The 24,184-nt window shown below is 43.6% G+C and overlaps 1 protein-coding gene across 1 annotated transcript in view; it reads right to left on the reverse strand.

Annotated features, from left to right (window-relative positions):
- Positions 1–14,745: 14,745 nt before the first annotated feature.
- The window catches only part of PTPRG (protein tyrosine phosphatase receptor type G), a 415,686-nt gene continuing 406,247 nt past the window's right edge, over positions 14,746–24,184 (reverse strand). The window contains exons 24-29 of the mRNA XM_074151513.1: positions 23,966–24,042; positions 23,413–23,541; positions 21,665–21,811; positions 20,715–20,857; positions 16,741–16,876; positions 14,746–16,015 (exon numbers count right to left, since the gene is read on the reverse strand). Coding sequence (XP_074007614.1) covers positions 15,869–16,015; positions 16,741–16,876; positions 20,715–20,857; positions 21,665–21,811; positions 23,413–23,541; positions 23,966–24,042 — 779 coding nt within the window. The 3' untranslated portion in view covers positions 14,746–15,868. The remainder of the gene's footprint in view (positions 16,016–16,740; positions 16,877–20,714; positions 20,858–21,664; positions 21,812–23,412; positions 23,542–23,965; positions 24,043–24,184) is intronic.

Genomic DNA, 24,184 nt, shown 5'->3' on the forward strand with positions numbered 1-24,184 from the left:
GCCAGTGGCTTCAGTAGAGCCCAGATTTTTGCCTTGAGAATCTGCCCAGACCAGCTGCTCTTCCTGGATGTCCTGAGAGCATCTCCTGTCTAAAGGGGCTCCAAGGAGAGGTGTGCTGTCGTGAATTCAGAAAAGTGGATTTCAACAAACACGTATGCACCATAAATGGTTATGCTACTCTTTTTGTGAACAACCTACTGTTTCCAGCCTTGCTATTAATTTTCACAAAGTCAGATACTGCAGCTGAGTGTTCACGGTTGTCAGTGTTTGCATTCCACCTTGTGAGGGAGAACTGGCAAAAAACGTTCAAGTACAGAGGATTTTGTAAAAAAAAATAAATAATGTTGGCTTGCTATTTAGATACCACTGGAAAGTGACTGTTGGGAAAAATGAAAGACTTGAGCATAAACCACTTTTTTTCCTAAGCTTTGCATCTTCTGTACATACAAATCAGGAAAAGAGCCACTCCCAGTCCTTCTTTGGCAATTTCTCTGGTCTTTTTACAGCAAGCGCTTCTGCTTGTAGGTCTAGCACTTTATGTTGTGGCCATTTTAGTGAAATAAATCTATTAAGAGCATGGCTGACAGGGACAGGAAACACAGTTTAGTGTACTGGTGAAGCTGTGTCTTCAGGCACCAGACAGAACTCCTCTGAAAGGAGGATTGTAGGAATCAGCTCAAAGACAGGGATGAGAGCAAAGATGTCATTGCCGTGGCTTCACCCGCTGCGCTCAGACCCACAAACCTGTGTAGAGCCCTGCTGACTTTGAAGACTGTTAGCAAACCCTTGGTCTTGTTCCCAAATCCATCTATACCGATACAACAGCAAGCGCTCAGCTTCTGCTACAGGCATCAGTTGCCTTGTGGGGAAGTGCAGTACACGGATTATTGATAACCACATCCTAGGAAGAGCTGGAGCCTTCCAGAATATCAACAGCATGTGATAAAATCTAAATGAGGGAAGCATAATGAAGCTGGGATTGGCTGCACAGAGAAACTTCTTAGTGCTTGAGTACTGCCTGTTTGTGCTCTAATCTGTCGCAGTCCATACTACAACCTTATAATGAGGTTAGTTTATAAATTATTAATAGATAATATGAGCACCTAACAGATAAGAATAACATGGGTTACAAGCTCATCAGCAGATAATGCTCTATTGTGGTAATAATCAACCTGCTGAACTCTGTAATCACCTATAACAATTGAGACCTATTTGTGAAAATATGTATTAATTCTTACTAACTATTTTAAAAGGAAGTTTAATACAAAACGTGGCAGTAATGGGCATATAATATGAGATCACTTTTTTAGTACTGTTTTGTCTTTCAGCACTTGCTTATGCTTGACAAGATCCTTCTGTAAATAGGAAATGTGTCAGCTAGAACTCTGGTGCGAGGAGAGGGAGAAATTTATTTTTCTTCTACCACTGCATTGTTAGGAAGCCCAGGTTTAGAACTGGGCAGAGGCAAAAATGGTTTCATGAAGAAAGGGTTTGTTACAGCAGTACATAGAACAGCTGTGCAAGTACACTGGGGTACGTGAAATGACATCCTCTGGATGTCACCCCCCTGCAACAACTATTCCATATCAATTAAATCGTATTCCCTAACTGTAGGTGGGGAATTGGGTGTCCAAGCGGGGCAATGGCTTCTTGTGCCAACCTGGTCACTAAGTACCTCATACCCACCTTGAATCTCAGGTTCAGGTGGATATCTGAGAAAGACTTTGGGGGTTGTGTGCTTAACACAAAAGTTGTAGTTGTAGGAAGGCTAAAATCCCACTCTCCTGAAGCTCATTACCTTTTAAATTGCCTCAAGTCTGGGACTCAATAGCTTTTGTGTTACAGTGTAAGCTATACTAGTTGTAATGGCATGACGTGAAACCAATCGTCACCCCGTTTCACACAAGTTGAAAATTAATTTTTAAAATCCAGCAAGAAGTTAAGAGTAAAAATAAAATATCTGGAATTCTTTTATTTGGAGGTCTGCTGCCATTCAGTCCAGGAAGACTACGGATGTCCCCAGTGCTGTGCAGATGCCACCCTCGGGAGGCTATGGCTTTAGTGCCACCTTTTTCCAAACCCAGCGTGGAGGAGCTGACTATATAGCTTTGCGGCTCTGTGTATATATCCTCATCTCCCGTGAAAAGCCGAAGTGGAAGGATGTCACCTGCTCTGCACTATGGCTGGGACAGACACTTAGCTGTGTGGATGCAGCCTGCCTTTGGCAGAATAACTGCAGGACTTCCTTCATATTGCTTTGCAGAAGTACCTTGAATCCTTCACAGGCAACTGAAGTCAACAAAGGAATGGATAGGAAGGATTTTAGTGAATAAATTGGGCGGTCTTCTGATATTATAGCAGTAGATAAAATTAAAGAGAAAAAACCCCAAACCCACAAAAACCAGAACAAGCCCCTTCCCCCAGGCAATAGCATTCTCAGTCATTATGCTGGGAATAACAGGCAACAATAGGATTATGATGACTGCAAATGTACCATATTGAAATAAAATTAGTTTAAAAGGCAGGAACAATATCATCATCAGATAGCTTTCTTGCAAGGTGGAAAATAGCTTTAATAACTTTATTGGAACTAGTCTAAAAAATAATAAAGGCTCTCCCCTCCCCCAATACAACAGTGATTGTGTTAAAAGCAAGACCTCTGGGTCTAGAGGGCTCTTTTGGTGTTCCCAGCCTGTGAAAAATAAGGGCTATGGCATGCAGCTGAAAATCAGATATGTAGAGTGTTGAAATCTCATTCAGAGACGGGTGTATTTCAGAGTACAGAACCAAATGGGAATATTCATTATATGGAAAGTTAATGCATCATGCTGCCTAGGAAGGATGCTGAGAGGTGGCACAGGAAAATCAATAAAGATTGAAGTCTCTATAAGTGCAGGCAGAATGTGGAATAAGAGCTCCAAAGGCAAGGAATCCAATTGCCAAAGTTAATATTACCTTTTTGGGACGTGTTTTTTGGACTTAGTAAGAAGGAAATAACATAATGGGACTTTGCTCCCTATTTTGGAAAGGGACCACTGTATAGTCTGAGGAAGAAAAGAGGGTGAGAGATGATTCAGGCAGAAAATTTGGGCAGGGGTGGCTGTGTGCTCAGGAAGACATCAGCCCTGCTCAGGACTGTTCGTTACTGAGGTTGTGATTAAATGCCTGTTAGTAACAAATATGTGGCAAAAGCACCCAGTGTTAAAAGTGGTGGGTTTTATGCCAGTTGTGAGTTTTATCCTCAGCTGGTGTAAAGTCTGTGGGGATACAATTTACCCAATATAATTTTTGGAGCAGACTGGAAACCACCAGGAGGGCATTGGACTGGGTGAACATTTTGTGCCACGTGTCTATAACTTTGTGATTGTTTGCAAAATTAACTTTATCATGTAGTGGAACATGGTCTTCCTCCCAGCTACGTGCAGTGGCAGGAGTATAAATACGGGCATCATCTGAAAGAAATAAGGGCATAAAAAGTGGGGGTAGGAGGGGACTACTAATATCCCTTATTTGCGAACTTTGGTATAATTTGAACAACTTTATGCCATTTATATTAAATCACCATGTCCTTTTCACTTGTCGTTTTGGAGCTTATTCTTTTTCTTTTTGTCATACCTTTTATGTGACAAACTCCAGCTTAATATATTTTTTTGGCAGTTACATACTTAATCTTCCCGATTCCTGTGGATACCAGCACAACAATGTGTTTCAGAAACTATTAAAGATGATGAATCAGAGAGCAGTCATTGATCTTTGCTGGGGACTGGAAGGTGCTGAGCCCTGGCTGATCAGGTGCCCATGATTCAAGCTGGGGAACGAGGAGGGAAATTTTGGCAGATAGAGAAAACTGTGTTGTGACAGGGCTCTGCTCATCTGACCAGGTTAGTTTGAATCAGTTATTCTTCCTCCACAGTCATAAAATGTTCTCCCAGTTCACCGAGTGAATGTTATGGAGCTATAATGACATGAGAGCTGGCTATGGCACTCTGCTACTGTGGAGTTGTTATGATAAAATGAAGATACAGGACATTTTTTTAACGCATGTAAATTGTAAACAGAAATAATGAGGTAAACAAATGTTGTAAAACCCTTTAAACTGATACCCTGCATGAAACCAATCAGGTATGTTTGTGGTGTGCCTCATTCTTTCCAAATACATTACACAGCAGACTACTATGATATATGTAAACCTATCAGATGAAAAAACCCCTGCTTATTGCAAATGTACTTGTGATGACAAAACACAAGGATTGAGAAGAATTTAAGTTTTTTTGTTACACAGTGTTATTATCAACAAACGTAGTTGTCTGAGCTTCATAATTTGAGAGTCTACCGCTACAGATTTCAGGAGCTACATCATTGCTAGGAGGTCAATAGCATTTCTGAAGTGCATACAGGATCTATAACCTGATAGTAGACAAGCCACCTGCATCCTTTTTATTTCAGAAAAAGAAAAGAAAATAGAAAAAAAAAAAAAAGCAAAGATTTACTTTCGGCCAATTTCACAGGCTGCAATCAATTTACAGGTCACTAGGAGACACTCGGGCAAAGGCATAACGTGTCTAACAGGCTCAAAGTAAGAGGCTATCTAGAAAATTGGATTTAAGTAATAAGGAAGCTTATTTAAAGCACTAAATACAGAAGGCAGAGCCTTTCATAACCCAAGTTACTGAACTTTTAAGAGTTTTTATGATTTCCGCCTTTACTAATGGTGTTTTTTTCAGCTTGAAAGCTAGTATTAAGCAAAACTAAGGACATTTTCTTGCTAGTTGCGAAACGTGATAATCTTTCTATACCTAGCTAAATAAAGTGTTAAATAGCTTAACCCTTTTATTCTGTGCCACCTATTTGTATACAGCTTGCTATATACAAGCAAGTATATAGCTGTTGCTACATTCCAGCTACAATAGCCAACAGCGTGTTTTGGTCACAGTCATACCCGTGGCATTAGAACACACCAGGACATTCTGCAGCCTGATGTTCTCTACAAATGCCAATTCACAATGTCATGAATGAAATTGTATTTAACTTAAATGACATTAAATGATATTTTAAATTCAAACTACAGCTTAGTTTCAGAATGTTCATCTGATGATCAGACTCAGAGTTCGTCCAATGGTTCTGACACTGAGCCAATACCATTAAAGATAATGATTTGAGCCTGTCAGGAAAAATTCCTGGAGGGTGAAGCTGTGTGGTGCTGCTGGTCCCATCAGGCTGCATGTAATGAAGGCCTCAATTTATTGTTTTTCTTTGGGTTTCTATTCTTCTTGATCATCTGCTGATGAAACCTGATAAGCACCTTGTTACACAAAATTGCTCATTTATATAGTACACGCAGGACACCCCCATCCCATCCCTCTTGTGCACCACGTAGGAACCTCTTTGCAGAGAGAAAGCAGCCAGGCTTTCTTTAAGAGATCATAATTTTCCTCCCATGCATTGGCTGAGAGAATGCTAAAGATCTCATTTTGTCCTGCAATCAAGCTTGTCGGCTCTCCCCTCTTTTTCCTTCTCAGCAAGGAACTGAGAAGGATTGCAGCCTTCCCCTCTCACAGAAAGAAGGGACATGCAGCACCTCGGAGCTCTGCTGCTGAACTACAGAACCTGCTGTGCCATGGGCCAAATGGATATTATTTGAAATAGAGTTCTTCCTCCCTTATGTCTCGTTCTACAAAACTCATGGCAAATGTCATTGTCACCAGTATTTCCTGCCTCACTAAAGGGCTGTGTGAAAGAAGCACTTCAACCAATGGATGAGAACACACTGACCACCGTCAGTGACGGTGGGGCACACTGATTTCTTACTCCAGCAGTCTATCAAGTCTTCATCTGTGTCCCACGTGCAGCCTACTGATTACCCAGTGTGAAGTTAGTGTAACTCAATAGAAAAACGGGCTGGTCAGGTGTTACTGCTATTTCCACCCAAGTAGCTGCTGGAGCTGTCACATGCTCCGTAGCAGCACACAGAGAAGGGGCAGGCAGTTGGGCAATGGATGGGGCAGGCAGGGACCGTGGGTCTGTGTGATGCATGGCTGAGAAGCCACAGTGTCTTTACTACGATGTGAAAATATTTTTCAAGAATCTGTACTGGGTTTCTTACAGTGCCTGGGCTTTATTTGGAGGTTCCTGCTGTTGCCTTAGTGTCCCATTCCCCCAGGTCTGGTTTTGAGGGCTGGTATGACATCAGCTGACAAGACTGCACCCTGCCTTCTGCACGCATGTGGTACCTATGACCAGAGCAGCAACACATTTTCTGGAGCAGTATCAAAAGTAGCCATGAGCTGTCTCAAACCCATAGTAGCCCAGATTCACATGTAGGAAAAGCTTTAGTGCTCTGTTCACTCCTGGCTGCTGGCACCATCCCCTGATGGACCCAGAGAAAGATGGAACCCATAGACTCTAAACGGCGCAGAAAAACATCTACATTACATAGGAACCGGTGCAATCAGAGCCTGCTGGCCCCCATCTTTCAGATGGGGCATCATTTTAGATCATCACAAACCAGCAAAACAGCTGGTGGAGGGTTGTGCCACGTTCCCTTCTACCAAGCCTTGGGCTTCCAGCCAATAGCACTATCCTTCCAAGACAAAACACACGTACCTTCTGGCTTTCTTCTGATGTTGACTCAGAAACTCTCTCTTTCAGCAGCTCCCTAGATATAGGAACAAAGAATTTACGATTAGATATTGTGCAAGAATATCCTGTGATGTGGGACATACAACCAACAGGGTTTGAATTTGGGAGTGGCAGAAATTGTGAGCCACACAGAAAGGATGGCTCACAGACACAGAGAAATATGAAATATTGGAAACCGCTCCCATAAGGACATGGAACTGAAATGCAGAATCTTTTCAGAATTCAAAAACATAACACAAAACACCAGCAAAGGAGGCGTCAACTCCTAAACAAGGATTTCAAGACATAAGGAAGATAACAACTTTAGAAAAGAAAAGCAAGCCCAGTGACTGTCAGATTAATTGAACACAGTGTCAGGAAAGATTGCTTTGTGAAGTGTTGCTTCTTAAAGCATCACAAAGTCAGAAAGACATCAAAAACATTGATTGGCAGCAAAGGGGAAACAGAAACCACAAGTGATCAATAAGGCAGCTGCCAGCAGGTGGGGGTGACACGTCGGTGCATGAAGCACTTCGTGGAGCTTGAAGTGGCTAAGTAATAGGACTGGGACCAAACTATTGATCAAAATTATTTTTATGTTGCAAAAGGTCTTGAAAGTACACCTTCTGGCATTTGAATCCATTTAATAAAAACGCTGCTATTATTCGTGCCTGCTTAGCGTGACTGCTGGCAGCCTCTGGAAGCCTTAAAGGCTAAACTCATTAGCTATTTATTACAGAAGGAGTTGGGATCTCCCGATACCACCAATTAATTCAGGCGTATTGTTAGGAGCGGGAAGTGCTGGTAAATCATATCTTTGTTGCCAAAGTATTAATGAACTACTTGCTACACGTTTCCACTGGGCAGAGGTCTCAGCCAGGCTTCTCCCCCAGCGCAAGCACCGAACCCAAGCGCTTTCTCCAAGGCTTTGCCTTTTCTCCTGTCCCCCCCCGGGCCCTTTGTTGCTCATGAGGACGGCTCGAGGTGACCGGGGACTCGAATGCTGCACTGCCAGGACGCTGACGAGGTTTGCAGTGTAGGGGCTGCTGAGCGTGACTCAGGACGAGGGTAAGTTCAAGAACAGCCACCCCATATCCCGCAGCAAGCTCTGCCCCACGTTACGTATGTGCACACGACGATCTGGCGAGCAACGGGGAGTGGGGGGCTCCACCTCAGAGTGGCTGCTTTCTAAAGAAAATGCAGTTTTTCATTTAAGGAGCTGCCTTGGGTTGTCCTGATTTCTGTAGCTGCTACAGACAAATCTTTGTTGCATCACTGTCCCGGGCAGTGTCTCCACTGCCCAATCCTTACATTCCTTGTGGCTGTTCAAGCTCTATTTCTTGCCATATCTACCAAAGATGTCGGGAGATTACACCCTTCCTTCAGAAGGGGTGTTTTACATACCAGGAGACAGCCCCACAGCCTCTCCTCCAAACCTGCCTCTCCCAGGTCACCCTCTCCAGCATCTCACTGGGCAAGATCCCAGTTCATCCTGTCTTTGCTCAGAGGATTTCCAGATCACCGACCATTCCTGTTGCTCTCCTTCTGCCTGTCTTCAGTGGGGTTTTTCCTGTGTGGTTCTCCCTCCCTTCAAGATACAGTTTTAAACCTGCTGTGAGTAGGATGGGAGGGTTTCCTTACCTGGTCCCAGGTTAGACCTGCCAGGCCACGTTCGTTTTTCTCTTGCAGCAAGTGGTGGTGACTCCTGTTCAGCTTGCCATCAGCTCCATCTTTCAGGCACTTCCCAGACAAGAGGTCACGGTTTAAAACTAAAAGAGGGTAGATTTAGACTGGGTATAAGGATGAAATTTTTTACGCTGAGGGTGGTGAAACACTGGAACAGGTTGTGCAGAGAGGTGGTAGGTGCCCCATCCCTGGAAACATTCAAGGTCAGGCTGGACGAGCAACCTGATCGAGTTGAAGATGTCCCTGCTTATTGCAGGGGAAGTTGGACTAGATAATCTTCAAAGGTCCCTTCCAACCCAAATCATTCTATGATTCTATGAAGTGGTATTTAAGCAGCTTTCTCAGAGTGTTGTTACGAAGCACTATGTACCCACCTACCTGTGCATGCAGGGGATGCTGTCCTCTCCATGGAGATACAGCAGCCAAGCTGGGCAGAGGAGCCTTCCCCAGGTACCTAGCTCCAGCTGCCTGCTCCTGGCCTGGAAGCCATGCAGGGGACACAGGGCTTTTCTTGCTGCTGTAGCACCCCCCGGGCAGGTTGGGAAGTGGCTCCCTGCCCTCCCACGTTGGCTCCCTGAGCAGCAGGGCAGGTGGACCCTGCCTGTGGGCTACTGCTGGGCTGCTACTGGGATGCAACGTGAGGCAGTGCCTGGAGCAATGGCTGGAGGAAGCATGATACGAGGTCAGGGGTGTTGCAGGAGTCAGCAGGCTGTCAGTCAACCAGACCGTGGACCTTACAGGTGAGAATGCAGCAACACACAAGAAGGTAGGCATCTAGGCTATTGATTCTCACCAGCAATTTTATGTCAACGAGCAATTTCAGTTACCGATGATGTTTGTCCACGTGCGGGGCGGCGATGCCAGTATTGCCATGGCACAGCCCCGGCAGCTGCCCTGCCTACACCGCAGGAGCTGTGCCTCCATGGCTCACTCCTGGCAGCAGAGCTGGACAAGGACGTATCCACAGACCCCAGCGGCTTTCCCACAAGAACAATAGAAGAATTAACACACGCACCCAGCTCAGAACCAGCACGGGAGGCCGTCTGCGGAGCTGCCGGGGCTTTGTTGCAAAACACCGAGCGTTGACGGTGTAACGCGTGCCCGTTGCAGTGACAGCTCTTGGCTCGGGTGCAGCGGGGAGGTACGACTACCAACGCGCTCCACGGGGAATATCTGCTGCTTTATCTCTGGGATTTGGAACATCTGTCCCTCCCTCCCAGTCTGCCTGAGGTGGGGATGAGAAGAACTGCTTTTTCTGCCACCGCTCCGGGGTGAGTTGAGCAGTGAGTAGATGCGGGTTAGCACAAAGAATCAGGCGACGGTGGCTTGGTGGAAGCCCCTGTTCCTCCAGGCAGACATCTGCTGATAGACCAGGATCAGACCTAAGGAAGGTCACACCCAATGATGCTCAGGCTCTGAGGTCTCATTCTGGAGACAGTCCCCCTTCCAAAAGGGATTTGGATGGGTCACAACAGTCTGGGGAGGTGCAGTGGTGGGGAGGGAAGGAAAGGGGTTGCCCAGTGGTGGGAAGGGAAGGGAAGGGAAGGGAAGGGAAGGGAAGGGAAGGGAAGGGAAGGGAAGGGAAGGGAAGGGAAGGGAAGGGAAGGGAAGGGAAGGGAAGGGAAGGGAAGGGAAGGGAAGGGAAGGGAAGGGAAGGGAAGGGAAGGGAAGGGAAGGGAAGGGAAGGGAAGGGAAGGGAAGGGAAGGGAAGGGAAGGGAAGGGAAGGGAAGGGAAGGGAAGGGAAGGGAAGGGAAGGGAAGGGAAGGGAAGGGAAGGGAAGGGAAGGGAAGGGAAGGGAAGGGAAGGGAAGGGAAGGGAAGGGAAGGGAAGGGAAGGGAAGGGAAGGGAAGGGAAGGGAAGGGAAGGGAAGGGAAGGGAAGGGAAGGGAAGGGAAGGGAAGGGAAGGGAAGGGAAGGGAAGGGAAGGGAAGGGAAGGGAAGGGAAGGGAAGGGAAGGGAAGGGAAGGGAAGGGAAGGGAAGGGAAGGGAAGGGAAGGGAAGGGAAGGGAAGGGAAGGGAAGGGAAGGGAAGGGAAGGGAAGGGAAGGGAAGGGAAGGGAAGGGAAGGGAAGGGAAGGGAAGGGAAGGGAAGGGAAGGGAAGGGAAGGGAAGGGAAGGGAAGGGAAGGGAAGGGAAGGGAAGGGAAGGGGTTGCCCAGTGGTGGAAGGGAAGGGAAGGTGTTACCAGGATCTCTCTAATTGTTGGAGACAAATAAGAAAGGAACAGTGATCTCCACTGTCAAGTGACTGAGAGAGTTCCCAGCTGAGTACTGCTTGGAAATTTGAGATCTAATTAAAGCAGGCCTTGGATCTCATCATTCTTCCTGCACGCCTGGGACAATGAAATACTGACTCGTGCATCTGTTCTCTGTGTGTATTTGATGCAAATAAGGAAGGAGTCTGTAAATACATCAAAAACCATACTTTATTTTATGTATAGCAATACAATTTACATATTAAATAATACTATAATAGAATGATTTGATATAGTTTTAACATAACAAAAAGAAGATTCTTCAAGTTACAAAAAACCCCCAAACAAAAACCAAAACAAAACGAACAAAAAATCTCCCTCAAAATACTCCCTCCCACCCTCTCCCCAAACCAAACACCACATTTTTTTTTCTTTTTTCTGAATGGATCAATGAGACAAACGTATCCAGTGACTGGCTAAGTCTAATTCCTATTGCACACACTGACAATGGAATCCAAAAAAAATAATCCAACTTTCACAATCACTGCCCCAAAGAAATGACATGTGTGGAAATCTTTTTTGGAGTGTGATGATGGTGTCTCACTACCTCGATACACAGAAGGTATGTATTCACATAGCCACCACAGAACTAGGAAGGAGGTGAAACTAGAAAAAAATTAGCTTTATATGAAAATATAAAATTCTATGATTATATACCATAGATACAAAGTTCCCAGAAGATGCTTATCCAAGCAACAAAATATTTACAGTTTTAATGACTTTGCTATTTTAAAAATGAAGGAAAAGAAAATAGGAGTACAGATGAATGCTTCGGTCTTTAGAAACAATGGCTGCTTGCTAGTTTCAAATGTTCTAACAAAACAAAAAGAGTCACTACCCCAAATGTTGGAGAGTTGTGACATTGTATAAAATTGACTATCTCCTCTTTTGGAGACATGTTTATTCTTAAAACTCAAGACATTTTTCTTGAAATTAATTATCCTCTGTAGAAAATGCTTCCCTTTGCAAATAGTTAACAAAAACACTAAAAACAGTTTTAACAGCTAAGACAAAGTAGAGGCCAAATCTCTTCATTACAGTTCCTTCTCTTTCTTTATTTTTTGCATTCCTTCTCCTTTAATAAGTAAAGCCAATGTAGTTCACATTGTTAGAATGGCAACAAAGAGAAGAAGAGCAAAGGGGTAACAGTAAGAGTTGAATTACGTCTGTAAAAAAAAAGAAAAAGAAAAAGAAGAAAAGCAATGCAGTGGATTAACAAATAGGCATTTTCCCTTCATATAAAAATTCACTGGCACCATTTGAACATAAACTTCAGAACACAAGATCCAATGTCAAAAGACATGAATTTGAATAAGACTGCTAAATCTTTAAGACAACTACGTTTTAATTTTTTTTTTAAATTAAGTTGGTTTTGTTTTGCTGAGAATTAGTAGTATGTATCTTTGGTAGAATCGATATCTATATTTTTTTTTAGCTTTTAAATAAAATATATCAGCTTAAAAAAAGATTAATAGGAAGGCAGTTGTGCTGTGTCATAAAGATTCTTCTCCTAATGTTCCAATGTGTCACTCTGGGTTCAAGCAATTCAAGCAGTCAGAAACTGGAAAAACAACTGAAATTTTGCAGGTCCTGCAAAAGATTCCACTAACCTAGAACAGACCCACGGTACAGAAACAGTCACACACAAGAAGTAGTTCAAGGGTTTCGGGTTTTTCTTTTTCCCGTTCCTAAATTAATATTCGGAAACAGACACTGAGAAATACTAAGGACAAACGCTGTTTAAAATGAAGGTTTTCTAGACCTTGGTCCTGCGGAAGGACGGGTGCTTAGCCTGCACGCCTGAGCGGTCCTACTGGCTCTCCCAGACCTGCCTACCGAGGCCAACTTCACGTACAGGGAGGGTTTGTAGGATGGGGCCTTCAGCTGAGACTGTCACCGTTTTAGATGTTAAGATGACACGGCAGCTTTCCAAGCGTTCCCTCCTGGAAAGCTTGGCTGCTCTTAGGGGCTCTACGCACAGAAGCCTTTTATGTCTTTCACGTGGTCTGCGGGCGCAGGACACATGCAAGACAGGGAGAAATACTGTTTGCTAAACGTGGACACACACACGCACGTGTACTTCAGTCATTTGTTTCCTTATTTCTCAGGGCTGGTGTTGAGGACCATGTTTTATAGCGATGCCATATACTCAGGTTCTTTTCACTTGCATGCCTGCACATTGTCTGGCAACTTCTGACGCTTGAAAGACACCCCAACCAAACGCCAAGACGTGGTCACAGCCGGAGGGTTGGTGTGGCAAAGCAAGGCTGCGATGCGCAGAGCGGGGCTTTGGCCAGGGAGACTCAGGAGAGCGTCTCGGCGCGGCTCCAAGAGCACACACTCACACCCTCCTGCCCGTCCCGCTCAGCCCCGGGAAGAGGGTGCGAATCCGTGTAGGAGCAGAACTGCAGCTGCCTACAGGAGGATGGATTTGGCTCTTCCGCGCTCTTAATCCTGACCCTCACAAGCAATTCCTACCTTCATCCACTTCAAGCCTCATGCATCACTACGATCTACATTGGCTATCTGACTGTCAGCACAGCACTTAACGCACAGCTTCAGCCCCCCCTAAGAAAAAAATCCATGGAGAACTCATAGAACAACAGCGTCAAGTATTTCCCCATGGATTAAACCCCAAGCAAGTACTCCAGGTGTGGGAAAATGCCAATGCAAACGCATGGATTTCCAAAGCATCTACCAAAGTTCAACCCCCCACAGCCTGCTTTCATCGAATTTTAAAACTTGTGAGAAGGGATTAAACCAAGGATATTGAGGCAGAGTGTCACGAACCACAGTTATCTTTCGTCATGCCACTGAAATGAAAAGTAATCAGCTGAAAGTACTGAACAAATCCAACCCTCTTGATGCCTGCAGTAATCTTTGTGTCACTTAGCTCTTGTCAGGGTTTGAATTCTTAACTTCTCCCCTGCACCTTCCCAGGAACTTAAATACTTCAGATTGAACTGATTCAAGTCACGAGATTCCCTTTGTGCTACCAGCCGGAATTGCCTGGGGCCAGAATCACTTGCACGGGGGCTCCCCAGCCCCTAATGCGGGTGGACACTGGCCACCAGACCACCCGGCAAAACCTTCCAGCCCTCGCAGGCAGCAGTACCTGAAAACTTACTTAAACAATTCTTGTTACTGGGGCGTAGCGACTGGAGAGCCAGTCTGAGCTCCTACCAGACATTAACCGACTCCCTCCTCGGGGCTGGGTTCTCCCAGTGCAAAGGGGATGCAAACTACAAAACAACCTTTTGAAACGGTTTGCACATATTTGATTTGGACTAGCTGTTGCTGGCCACGGGTTTTCCTTACTGAAACCATGGATATATTACACTGTTCAGCATTAGCAGTCATTTGGATCACTTGTACGGAGGGATTCCACCAACTGAGAAATAAAAAGTGACTGTGTAAAAAGGTTGCTGATGAATTCTTGAGGACTTTGGTGTTGAATTAATCAAGTGTATCCACACTAGGAAATCTTTCCCTATTAAAAATAAAAGGCCAGATGTCAGCACACACCAGTTTGCATAGCTCCTCTGCTCTCAGTGAGGCCGTACCAGTTTGTACCCCGGGAGGTTCTGAACCAAAACACCTACTCTCAATATAATTTTAAGCAGTTTGCTTTCAGCTTCCTTGCGTGTGAAAATGCGCAGAACCTTGCCAAATGTCTACATTTCGTCAAGACTAGACTGGCAGAAATTAATAGGTTTACCTTTGAATGAAAAAAATACGCTGTAACTTTTTGACAAGTCCTGAAAAATTACAATGCATGTTTTGTGCAGTTGAAATTTAAAAGTAAAGAAATTAATGTCACATATAAGGGACAGTGCCTTTAACTGTATACCAAACATCAGGATGGTTGAAACAACATACTTCCTTTTCAGGGCACGTTCAGTAACCCCTCCCTACTCAGCCAAGCTACGAAGGACATGATTAGCTCTGATTTTCATGAAAATTAAGTATGTGCTTACTTCTTTTGTTAAATAGGGATGGACCTTGTTGAATTGCGACCAAATACAAAGGAAAAGGGAGCCAGTGAGGATGAATACTTAAATGCTCCGAACAACAATTTAATTATTTATATAATCTGGGGGAAACCGTTTTATTGGTGTGGGAGGGAAAACACAGTAAGCTAGGTTTGTGCTGAAGAATTAGTCTGGCAAAAAAAAAAGAGGGAGAATGTAACTTTATAGGTAGTTTTTTTATTAGTTTGCTTCACCAGTAAATATGGATCAGTACTTTATGTTTTAGCACTAAAGTATGAAAATTACACACCTGTAAAAATGGCATCTAACAGTTATGAAATTAAGAAACGCCTGTCATCATGTAACATACCATTAGGTGTGAGGTCATATTCAAGAAATAGTAAGGAAATTAATGTGTTTAAAATATTGAATAGCTTAGTAATGTAAAATATTGCTACCTTCAATATATCTGAAAAGAGGTCTGATTTGGGGTTGTAGTAGATTTCTCACTGTATTGGCTTTGATGAGAACAAAACCAAAATACTTTCCCGTCATAGGTCTGGTTAAAAACGAAAACTGACATTTTTCTGAATACACGGGGAAACTTTGAAATTGTAAATTCAAAACCTATCACTGTGTCCCGCATATGAATTGCATCTAATTTATAATTATATTGTATGTAATTTTTATATTCCATGTGAAGCAAGTCTTAGGCCTGTAAGTGTACAAAACAGCAATTTGAAACAATACGGAAAAAATTGTTTCAGCTCCACAAGGCTATTACACCTTCGCTGTAGCTAATAATCACCTGCCACGTTTTGTCAAGAAAGGATGAACACTGCTCATCCACTCCACTGGAATGCAGAATACCGTTACCAAAACTGTGACATGATCATTAAAATAATAAATATGGTAATGAAGGGGTACAGTATCTGTTGTAGAAAGAATCCATCTGGCCTAGCATTCAAGATTTAAAGATTCAAGGGTCACTGTAGTTAGCAAAACTTCACTGCATTTAAACAAACCAGAAAAAGCGTATGTGTGTTGTCATGGAATGTCACATCAGGGCTTGTCTTGTATTAGAATATTATAGGCAGTAACACTGATCATATAGTGCAAACTAGATAAAATTGCGTTTCACTGTGTGAAATAAACAGAGGTGCAAATGCTCAGTAGGATACCATTAAGACATAAAATGGCAAAAAATAAATATCAAAACTTTTATCAGTGTAAAAAAGTAATTGGGTTATTGTATAACCTAGAGTCTGGCAAAAAAGGCCTCAAAAAAGTTCACTCAGTCTTCAGAAGTTCTACAAATTAAGTGCCTTTTCAGGTTTCCAATTAGACAAGAGACTCCATGCTTTCTGCGGGATCAGATTCGTCACTGGCCATCACAGCACCGTTTTTGTCCAGTGTCATGGGACCGTTTCCATTTTCCTTAGTGCTGACCAAGCTTAGCATTGCCTTATAAAGAAACTGGTACTGTTCCTGCAAAAGAAAAGAAAAATTATTTCAATCCCTTCAACGTACACAAGCGAGTGGAACTTAAATTTGCTTTTTTTCAGGGAAAGTCATGGATATTCATTACTAGAAGCAGACATACAGCAAAGAACAAGATTTGGAGAGCAATTACCTCTGTTAATCTACTTTAACCTTGTCAACCCAAAATTCCAGTTTGGGGTAGGTTATATTATTCCTGATGTATTATTAAACACTACAGGAGGGCACAGCTGAGCCCACAGCTCAGCCCCAGATTGTCCCCTCGTACCAGCAGAGCCACCCACACTGGGGCTGGGGAGCTGCTCTCGCTGCACACCGAGCGAAGAGCCCCTCTGGGTGAAGCTTTATCTCCCTGCAGCTCTACCTGCCCTGCTGCACCCCTTCAGATCTGCCCGTGCCAGGTTTAAACAGCAGAGATCAACTTGCAGGGCTGGCAGGGTGACAAGCTGAAAGGTCCTTCTCTGCTGGGGCTGCCTGCGCAAGGCTCCCCTCACTGGGGGAGAAAGAAGCTTAACTGCAAAGCAGAGATTTACAGTGTGGGTTTGAGGTTTATAAAAAATGACAACTATACAAAAAAAGCCCAAACGCAAATTCTGCTTGGTAGCAGAGGCAGTAGGGCTTGATAACATACACAACGTGTGTTTTAATCCATGCTTTTGGTCTCAGATGAAAACCTTGTAAACTATCCATTTGCATTCCATTCAAAGACTTACGATGTCTGTAAATACTCCAGGCCGCATAAGATTTATCATCTTTGCCACCTGGAAAACATCGACAGCATTTTCATTCTCCAGCTGCTGGGACAGAGTGGTAAGGGCACATAGCGTTCCTGCTGACACAGCTCCATACCTGAAAAAACACATCAGAATGATAAGATACGCAGAAACGTACCTGGGCACTGACACAGAGACGTGAAACTGTTGGTACAGTCTTACTTGATTACTGTAGTTTATCTTTGTATCTATTAAATGCTTGTTTTACACTGGTTAATTAGTAGTCATTTTCATTTATAGAGGAAATTTGATGGTACACCAGTCATCGCAGGATATCTGCAGCATTCAATACAAAGAACTCCATCAGCAGAAGGACAAGAGCCATTTAAAAATACCCAGCCTGGAGAGTACAACACTGGAATCAGTTCTCACATGCCACATGTACTGGAAGCATCCGCATTATAGCTGAGCATATTTTAAATTCATTAGTGGGAGCTCAAGCAAAACATAAACGATTAGAAAGAAATGAGACTTTGCCTCTTCCTCCACATCTGACAATTATATAAAGCTAACACGGAGATGAGGTGCTCACAAGTAAATGGGGCACATCTCAAAGCGTTCCTTAGGTCTGATTCATCGGCAAAAGGCAACATCCCTGAGTTGGGCACCCAAGAGACATTATGGATTCTGAAGAGTTGAGCTGTGCTGTCATTTAGTAAGAACCTGAGCAACGGTTATTCCTCAGGAGCACGAATCAATGTGTCCTTGAGATACTGGTCAGGTAGGAATCTTACTGCTGGTAAATCTGTGGGTGTGCTTGAATCATGAGGGCAGTTGTGGGGCATGGGATAGAGGATCTGAAGCAACAGGGGCTCGTAACTGCTTGTGAGGAGCCTCAACTGTCCTCTGCTCTCCCAGTACTCAGGAGACTGAAATTCTGTCCTGGATTTGCTATGGGTTTGAGAAAGTCTGTGTCTAAATGTCCCCAGCTGTAAAAGGGGACATTGGTGACTTGCTCTCTAAACCGTTTGGAGAGCTGTACATGAAAACTTAAATAACCGGCAAGTACTGCAAAGCCATCTGGTATCTTAAGATTACCACCACCAGGATTTTTTACAACATTACCAGGGAAATCAAGACATATGCTGACTTAATTTCGTATGATTTTTGCAAACTCAATTTGCCTAGAAACGGGAAACAAAAATCAGATCACAATAGATCTGCTATATTTGATGAAAAGTCTGTAGAAGCAGAGCTTCTGCAGAACAGTATAGACGGCAGTGACTGATCATCTACAGGGATAGTGGAAAAAGTGGTCAATGCTTGTGCCTGATGGGACACAACTCAATGCCTCTGAGGGTCTAATGGCCTCATTTTTACTTGGGCTCCCAACTCCAGCTCCCAACAATCTGAAGGCTTTTCTCTCAGGGAATTAGGCAGCAAATCTTTATCTAGTTGCCTACATATGGGAAGTTATATTTAAAAATCTTTACAACTGTAGCGAGTTGGAATTTCTGAACTTTGAAATGTTATTAAGTTCATCCCACCATGTACTTCCTAAATACCATGTGCATTTAGTATCTGCAAATTCATATATTTGGAATTAATCTGCAGTTCTAATTATTAGTGGATTATGTGATATAGTTGTTGCATGTAGTAAAGGGAAATTTTCATTTTCAGCTACATTTGCTTAGGCTCCAATGAAAAGCAGAATCCACGTTATGTATTAGGCATAAAAATAAAATCATTGAATATGACAAATAAACCAAAAAAGCAATTTACAGAAAGAATGACTCAGCACTGTTAGGAATGCGGTTTTGATTTTTTTTTTTTTTTGGTCTAGCATGAAATGCCCAAATCAATAATGGCTCTAATTTTGTAAAACATAATCTTAAATACTGCAAGAGTAGCAAAACCTCACTTCAGACTACCCAAAGCATGAATATTAAACCGAGCCTGGAATTAATCAGTGCTGGCAAAAGGCAGCAGAGCTTACACTGTGCATTAGCGAGGCAGGAGACGGTGGGAGAAAAACTACCTGCTGCAGCCCAAGGTGCCGTTTGCAGGAGTCAGTTGGGAAAAACCTGTTGCAGCAGCAACACCCCGGTGTGAAGGGAAAGCCCTTTCAGCAACCGCGATACCCGCGCGGAACCGCACACCAGCACAAAGGCTGATCTGACCACGGAAATACTAGAGTACGGTAATAACGTTTTTGCACAAAAGGTGAAGATTTCCAAGACTTTCCCACCAATTCTTTTTTGTAGCAATGACAAAAGTCTAATGGACTCTAGTGCAGGGGGGGTGCAGGTATCTCAGTTGTTTATGCTGGCTAAGTGTTTGCTCTAAGGGCAACTCAAGCAGCGTCAGAAATTGGGATTATAGAATCATAGAATCATCTAGGTTGGAAGGGACCTTCAAGATCATCTAGTCCAACCATCAACCTAACTCTGACAAAAAAAAAAACCCACATCACTAAACCATGTCCCCCAGCACCATGTCAACCTGTCTTTTGAACACCTCCAGGGAAGGTGCCTCAACCACTTCCCTGGGCAGCCCGTTCCAATGCTTAATAACCCTGTCAGTGTAAAAATTCTTCCTAATATCCAACCTGAACCTCCCCTGGGGCAACTTGAGGCCACTTCCTGTAGTCCTGTCACCTGTGACTTGGGAGAAGAGACTGACCCCCACCTCTCTACAGCCTCCTTTCAGGTAGTTGTAGAGAGCAATAAAGTCCCCCCTCAGCCTCCTTTTCTCTAGGCTGAACAACCCCAGCTCCCTCAGCCTCTCCTCATAAGACTTGTGCTCCAGACCCCTCACCACCTTCGTTGCTCTCCTCTGGACCTGCTCCAGCACCTCAATGTCTTTTTTGTGGTAGGGGGCCCAAAACTGGATACAGCACTTGAGGTGGGGCCTCACCAGTGCCGAGTACAGGGGGACGATCACCTCTTGAGTCCTACTCACCACACTGTTCCTGATACAGGCCAGGATGCTGTTGGCCTTCTTGGCCACCTGGGCACACTGCTGGCTCATGTTCAGCCGACAGTTGACCAACACCCCCAGGTCCTTTTCTGCCAGGCAGCTCTCCAGCCACTCTGCCCCAAGCCTGTAGTGCTGCATAACATTCTTAACAGCAGAATGACTCCAGGAAGCGGTCTGTCCGCCAGGAAACAGTCCCTCCAAAGAGATCCTGTTAGACCCAGGCTCCAGCTTCACTATAATGGTATTCTGCAGCTCCATAATGTGTGCAAAGTAATAATATGCAATGCAATATTTAGCACCCTGTATAACTGGGCATTCAAGCCTACCTGGCAAGACAATGCTCACCACTGCACTACAGAAGAGACAAGCGTTGGGGCATAATGGCCCCATGTTAGCAGGTTCCTTCCCTCCCTCTTGGCACCATATGGGCCCCTCGGAGTGTTTTTGGGGAAACAGGAGGAGGAAAAATAAATCTGGTCTCAGAAAACCTGGGTCCTTTGTCACAAGATACTTCTGCTGCTCATCCTGAGACACAGCAGAGCCAGGCTTGTTCTGTCTTACATGACACATTAAACCTGAGCTGTTAGACAGGAGCTCAGGGCTGTTTTGAAACTGGTTTCCATAAGCCCATATTGGGCTGCTTAGAGCCTTGTCTAAACCAGGGCTCTGCTGGGCTCTGAAACTGGTTGTACGATTTGCTTGGGATACTTCCAGGTGCAGAACAACCCAAAATGCTTACAAAGCAAATACAGCCTCACTTTCTGAGTCCACCTAAGGTTGTGACCAACATAAAAACTACACTAAGCAAAACATATTTGCCCTCAGATGCCAACTGAAAACTCATCACCAGAAGTTTAAATATTCTGATCCTGTTCCCTAGACCACTAAACCCCATCCACTCCATGCAAGAATGGACATCAGTCCTAACAAATGTCCTGTAACTGAGTAACTCCTTGTACAACCTGCACATAAATGGAAGAAAAGAGATGACATACTCATCATGAACTATGGTGGGGCCATCCCTTGTTAAGGCCTCTTCCTTGATTACATTGATAAGTTCAAAGGTGCTGCTTATGGGAGCATCTGGATTTGGCCATTTAGGACACTGAAAGTGGCGGACTTCCAGAACGTAGTCATCCTGCAAGGAAAAACCAGCCTGGGCATTAGCTACTTCAGTTTCACATTTATCCACTCCAGGTAGAATGAGAAAAGAGCCTCACTACAAACTGAAGAGAGACCTTCTTTTTCCAAACAGTTTATATAGAAAGAAGAAGAAAGACACACAGCTCTAGCACCTCTGTAACAGTGAGCACCCTGAAATAATGCAACTTTAACAAAATGTTGAATTGATATAAGACTTTGTATTTGAGTTCAGGGCTTATATCCATATAAACCTCTCAGAGCCCTTATAGCTCAGAAGTCAAACAAGAGAAGAGCAACCAAGGAACTCAAATTTAAAAGGGTTTGCAAACTAATGTTTTGCAGCAAAATCCAGCTGCAATACTGATAGCAAACTAGAGGCAGGTTTACAAGTCAAAAGAAATATGCTTAAGTAAAACCCCTTAATTAAGACCCCCCCCCAAACAATTAAACTATAAACGCTGACTTTTATAAGCTGAAATAAGACAATAAACCTTGGTGTACTTTATAAAGAATAGTTCAGCCTACTTTTGTGATATCAAAATGAAAACCCAATGTCTTCACTTTCAAATCAGACAAATAATTAGTACTACGGTCTCACTAGCTAGAGGAATCTACCTGGAAGCAGAAGATATGAGAGGGAAAGGAGCCAACAAAAATACATTTCCCCTGTGAACAACACGCATGCATGTGCGTTTACAAGTAAATCCTCTTCAAAACTGTTTCTGAACTCCTCCCATATTTAAATTGACATCAGTAACGTTTTGATGAAAAGCCAAGACCCACATTTGGAGGTTTATTTTACCTGGGTAGCTTCAAGGATAAAGTCATGGATGATAATTTGCTCTTCGTTAGAGAGGCACAGTCTGTCTTTGCTGATAAGGGTCACAGTAAAGGCCTCACAGTTCATGGATTCCTCGCGACTTGGCCAGTACACAAACTCATCTTCTGCCTGGAGGAATGAAACAACACACTACTGCAGCCTTTCAGATACCTTGTGTGTGACTCAAAAATCCAGTGGATCAAAAAATTGGTTTGATAAATAGAGATGATCAGGAGCTGACCTTTAAAAACCATTTCTGTCTAAACCAGATTTACTATTACAGCAAGCAGTAAGCCTGCCAGATCCTTCCTTCATGTGTCTAAACAGGTAACGTCTGCTCTTTAATTGGTTTCACAGGGAAATGGTTATATCTTAGCTCACTCATACTTAACCTTTCTATTGTATCCCAGGCTTTATTACCTCCTGCTTACACAGTTTTGCATGAAAGACAGATATCTGTTTAGAAAAAACTCATTGACCTTTAAAAATTAATTGCTTATTATTTTTAATTTGTGTTTATTGTGGTGTAATCTGAAACTCAGGGTCTGTGGATCAGGTCTAGGTAGAAGACTGATGGATACTTATGTAGGGCTTGAATTTTTAGGGGCGAGGGAAGGAGTGAGAAGTAAGGAAGAAACCCAAATACTCCTAGCCTTGTAAAAAACTCCTTGTCAGCCAACAACCCACACCGAACACTGAGTCCATCCATGGATGCTACTGCCCTGATGGCCAACGTCCACCCTGGGAACGGTGAAGGTGAAAGCAGAGACCAGATGTCCTTGCAAAGGATGTGGCCGAGTCCAGCGTTCCTCCTTTACCCTTTAATCACTATTGTTCTCCAGAGCTATTTCATGTACTTGTAAAGACAAGATCAGCCTCTTCATTTCCACCTGACACACTTTCATTTCATTAGTGCTTTCTGATTCGATCGGATTTCTCTGAACGCTCTTCGCCTTGCAGTGCCTGCAATCCCTTTCATCACACCGCACACAGGAAGCGTATCGACTGCTGCCTCTTTAGTAGCCCCTCATGACTGCTATTTTCCTGCTGTAATGAAGGTGGTTTCTCTTCCACTCTCAGCTACAATCGTCTATTCACCTCAGTGATGCGTGCATGAAAAAACGAACCATTTAGTTAATCCTTTTCAATGCGCCCTCTTGAGACGTGCTAGTAAATCTGGAAGTAGCGATTAGCACTTCACCTGTGCCTCCTTTTTCTTTCTCTCTCTGTCTGTCTCATTATTTCCACTTAAATTAACATACATGTTTGCTTTTTACTTTCATCAAAAATAGCATTTGTAACCTTGTGCAGACATAGTCTTGCATGGCCTGAGCCTTAAGTCCCCGGGCAAACAAGCACCTATCTTACCATCCCTGCTTCCTATTTCTGCTCTTCTCAAAGCCTTTACCCATGGCCCTGCCCACCCAGTCACCTCAGTGCCTTGCACCCTGCAGCCCTCAGGACCTTCACAGTTGTCATCTCCTGTGACGTGCTGCCTGTGAGCACTGTGGTCCATCCAGCTCAGGATGTCTTTCCCAAGGGTAAGTGCAGAAGGGGAGAGCGAAACACCACACCCCACATCTCAGAATTTGTCTTTTTGCTACAAGCTTATGGCAAAGTTTGAGACGGTGGCTCAAAAATTGGCTTTGCTTTCAACCAGAAAACAGCAATAGCACATAACAAACTGACCCTACGCTGGCACCGCGCGGGGAGGGACGCATTCGACTCACCAGGCTCTGGTTGTCTGGCAGCATGACGATGATCTGTGCATTGTGATCCCAGATCATTCGCCAGAAATCTTTAGTCGTATGTGGCAGCGGATGTTGGGTTATGATGAACTCATTACTCCTGTAGTAGCCCTTTTACAGCAAAACAAAACACAGTTACTTACTGCCTTCAATGCTTTTAAAGCATTAATTTCATTTTTGGGGACACATAATGACCCTATTTCACTTTATTCCACAATATTTTCACAAATACTATAATTTTATAACTCCATTTCCATTCTGCAGTCCCTGTTGTTTTCATTTATTCTAAAACCCAGTATTTGTTTGACTGTATCTCATGGAAATACACATTCCATCTAAATGCATCTTGTATTTAATTTTTTTAGGCAACAATCTTTAATAAAACACAGTTAATAGCTTTACATTATGGGGAAGGTGTTAAAATCTCATCTGTTAATACACAGCCATTACATACAGAATTAATACAATTATAGGCATCTGGTATTTAGCACCTTAGAATTGATTTTACTTTGTAATTAGGTGTTGGCTTCCTCACCATGATATAAGAGGCATTAATGTAATCTGTTCCCTTCATTCCAGGCAGCGGTGCCAAGCCCACTCTAGCACGCTCAGCTATAAGATTTAAAAAAACAGAGAGGAAAAAAAAAATAAAAAGAAAAAAGATCAAAGTCTGGTCATGGCACAATGCAGAAAGTAAGAATTTCTCCGACGTTAACAAACCAAACAGTGTTCAGCTCCCCTCTCCCGCAGGAGC

This window comes from Numenius arquata, chromosome 8 (genome assembly GCF_964106895.1).
Source record: "Numenius arquata chromosome 8, bNumArq3.hap1.1, whole genome shotgun sequence".
NCBI lineage: Eukaryota > Metazoa > Chordata > Aves > Charadriiformes > Scolopacidae > Numenius > Numenius arquata.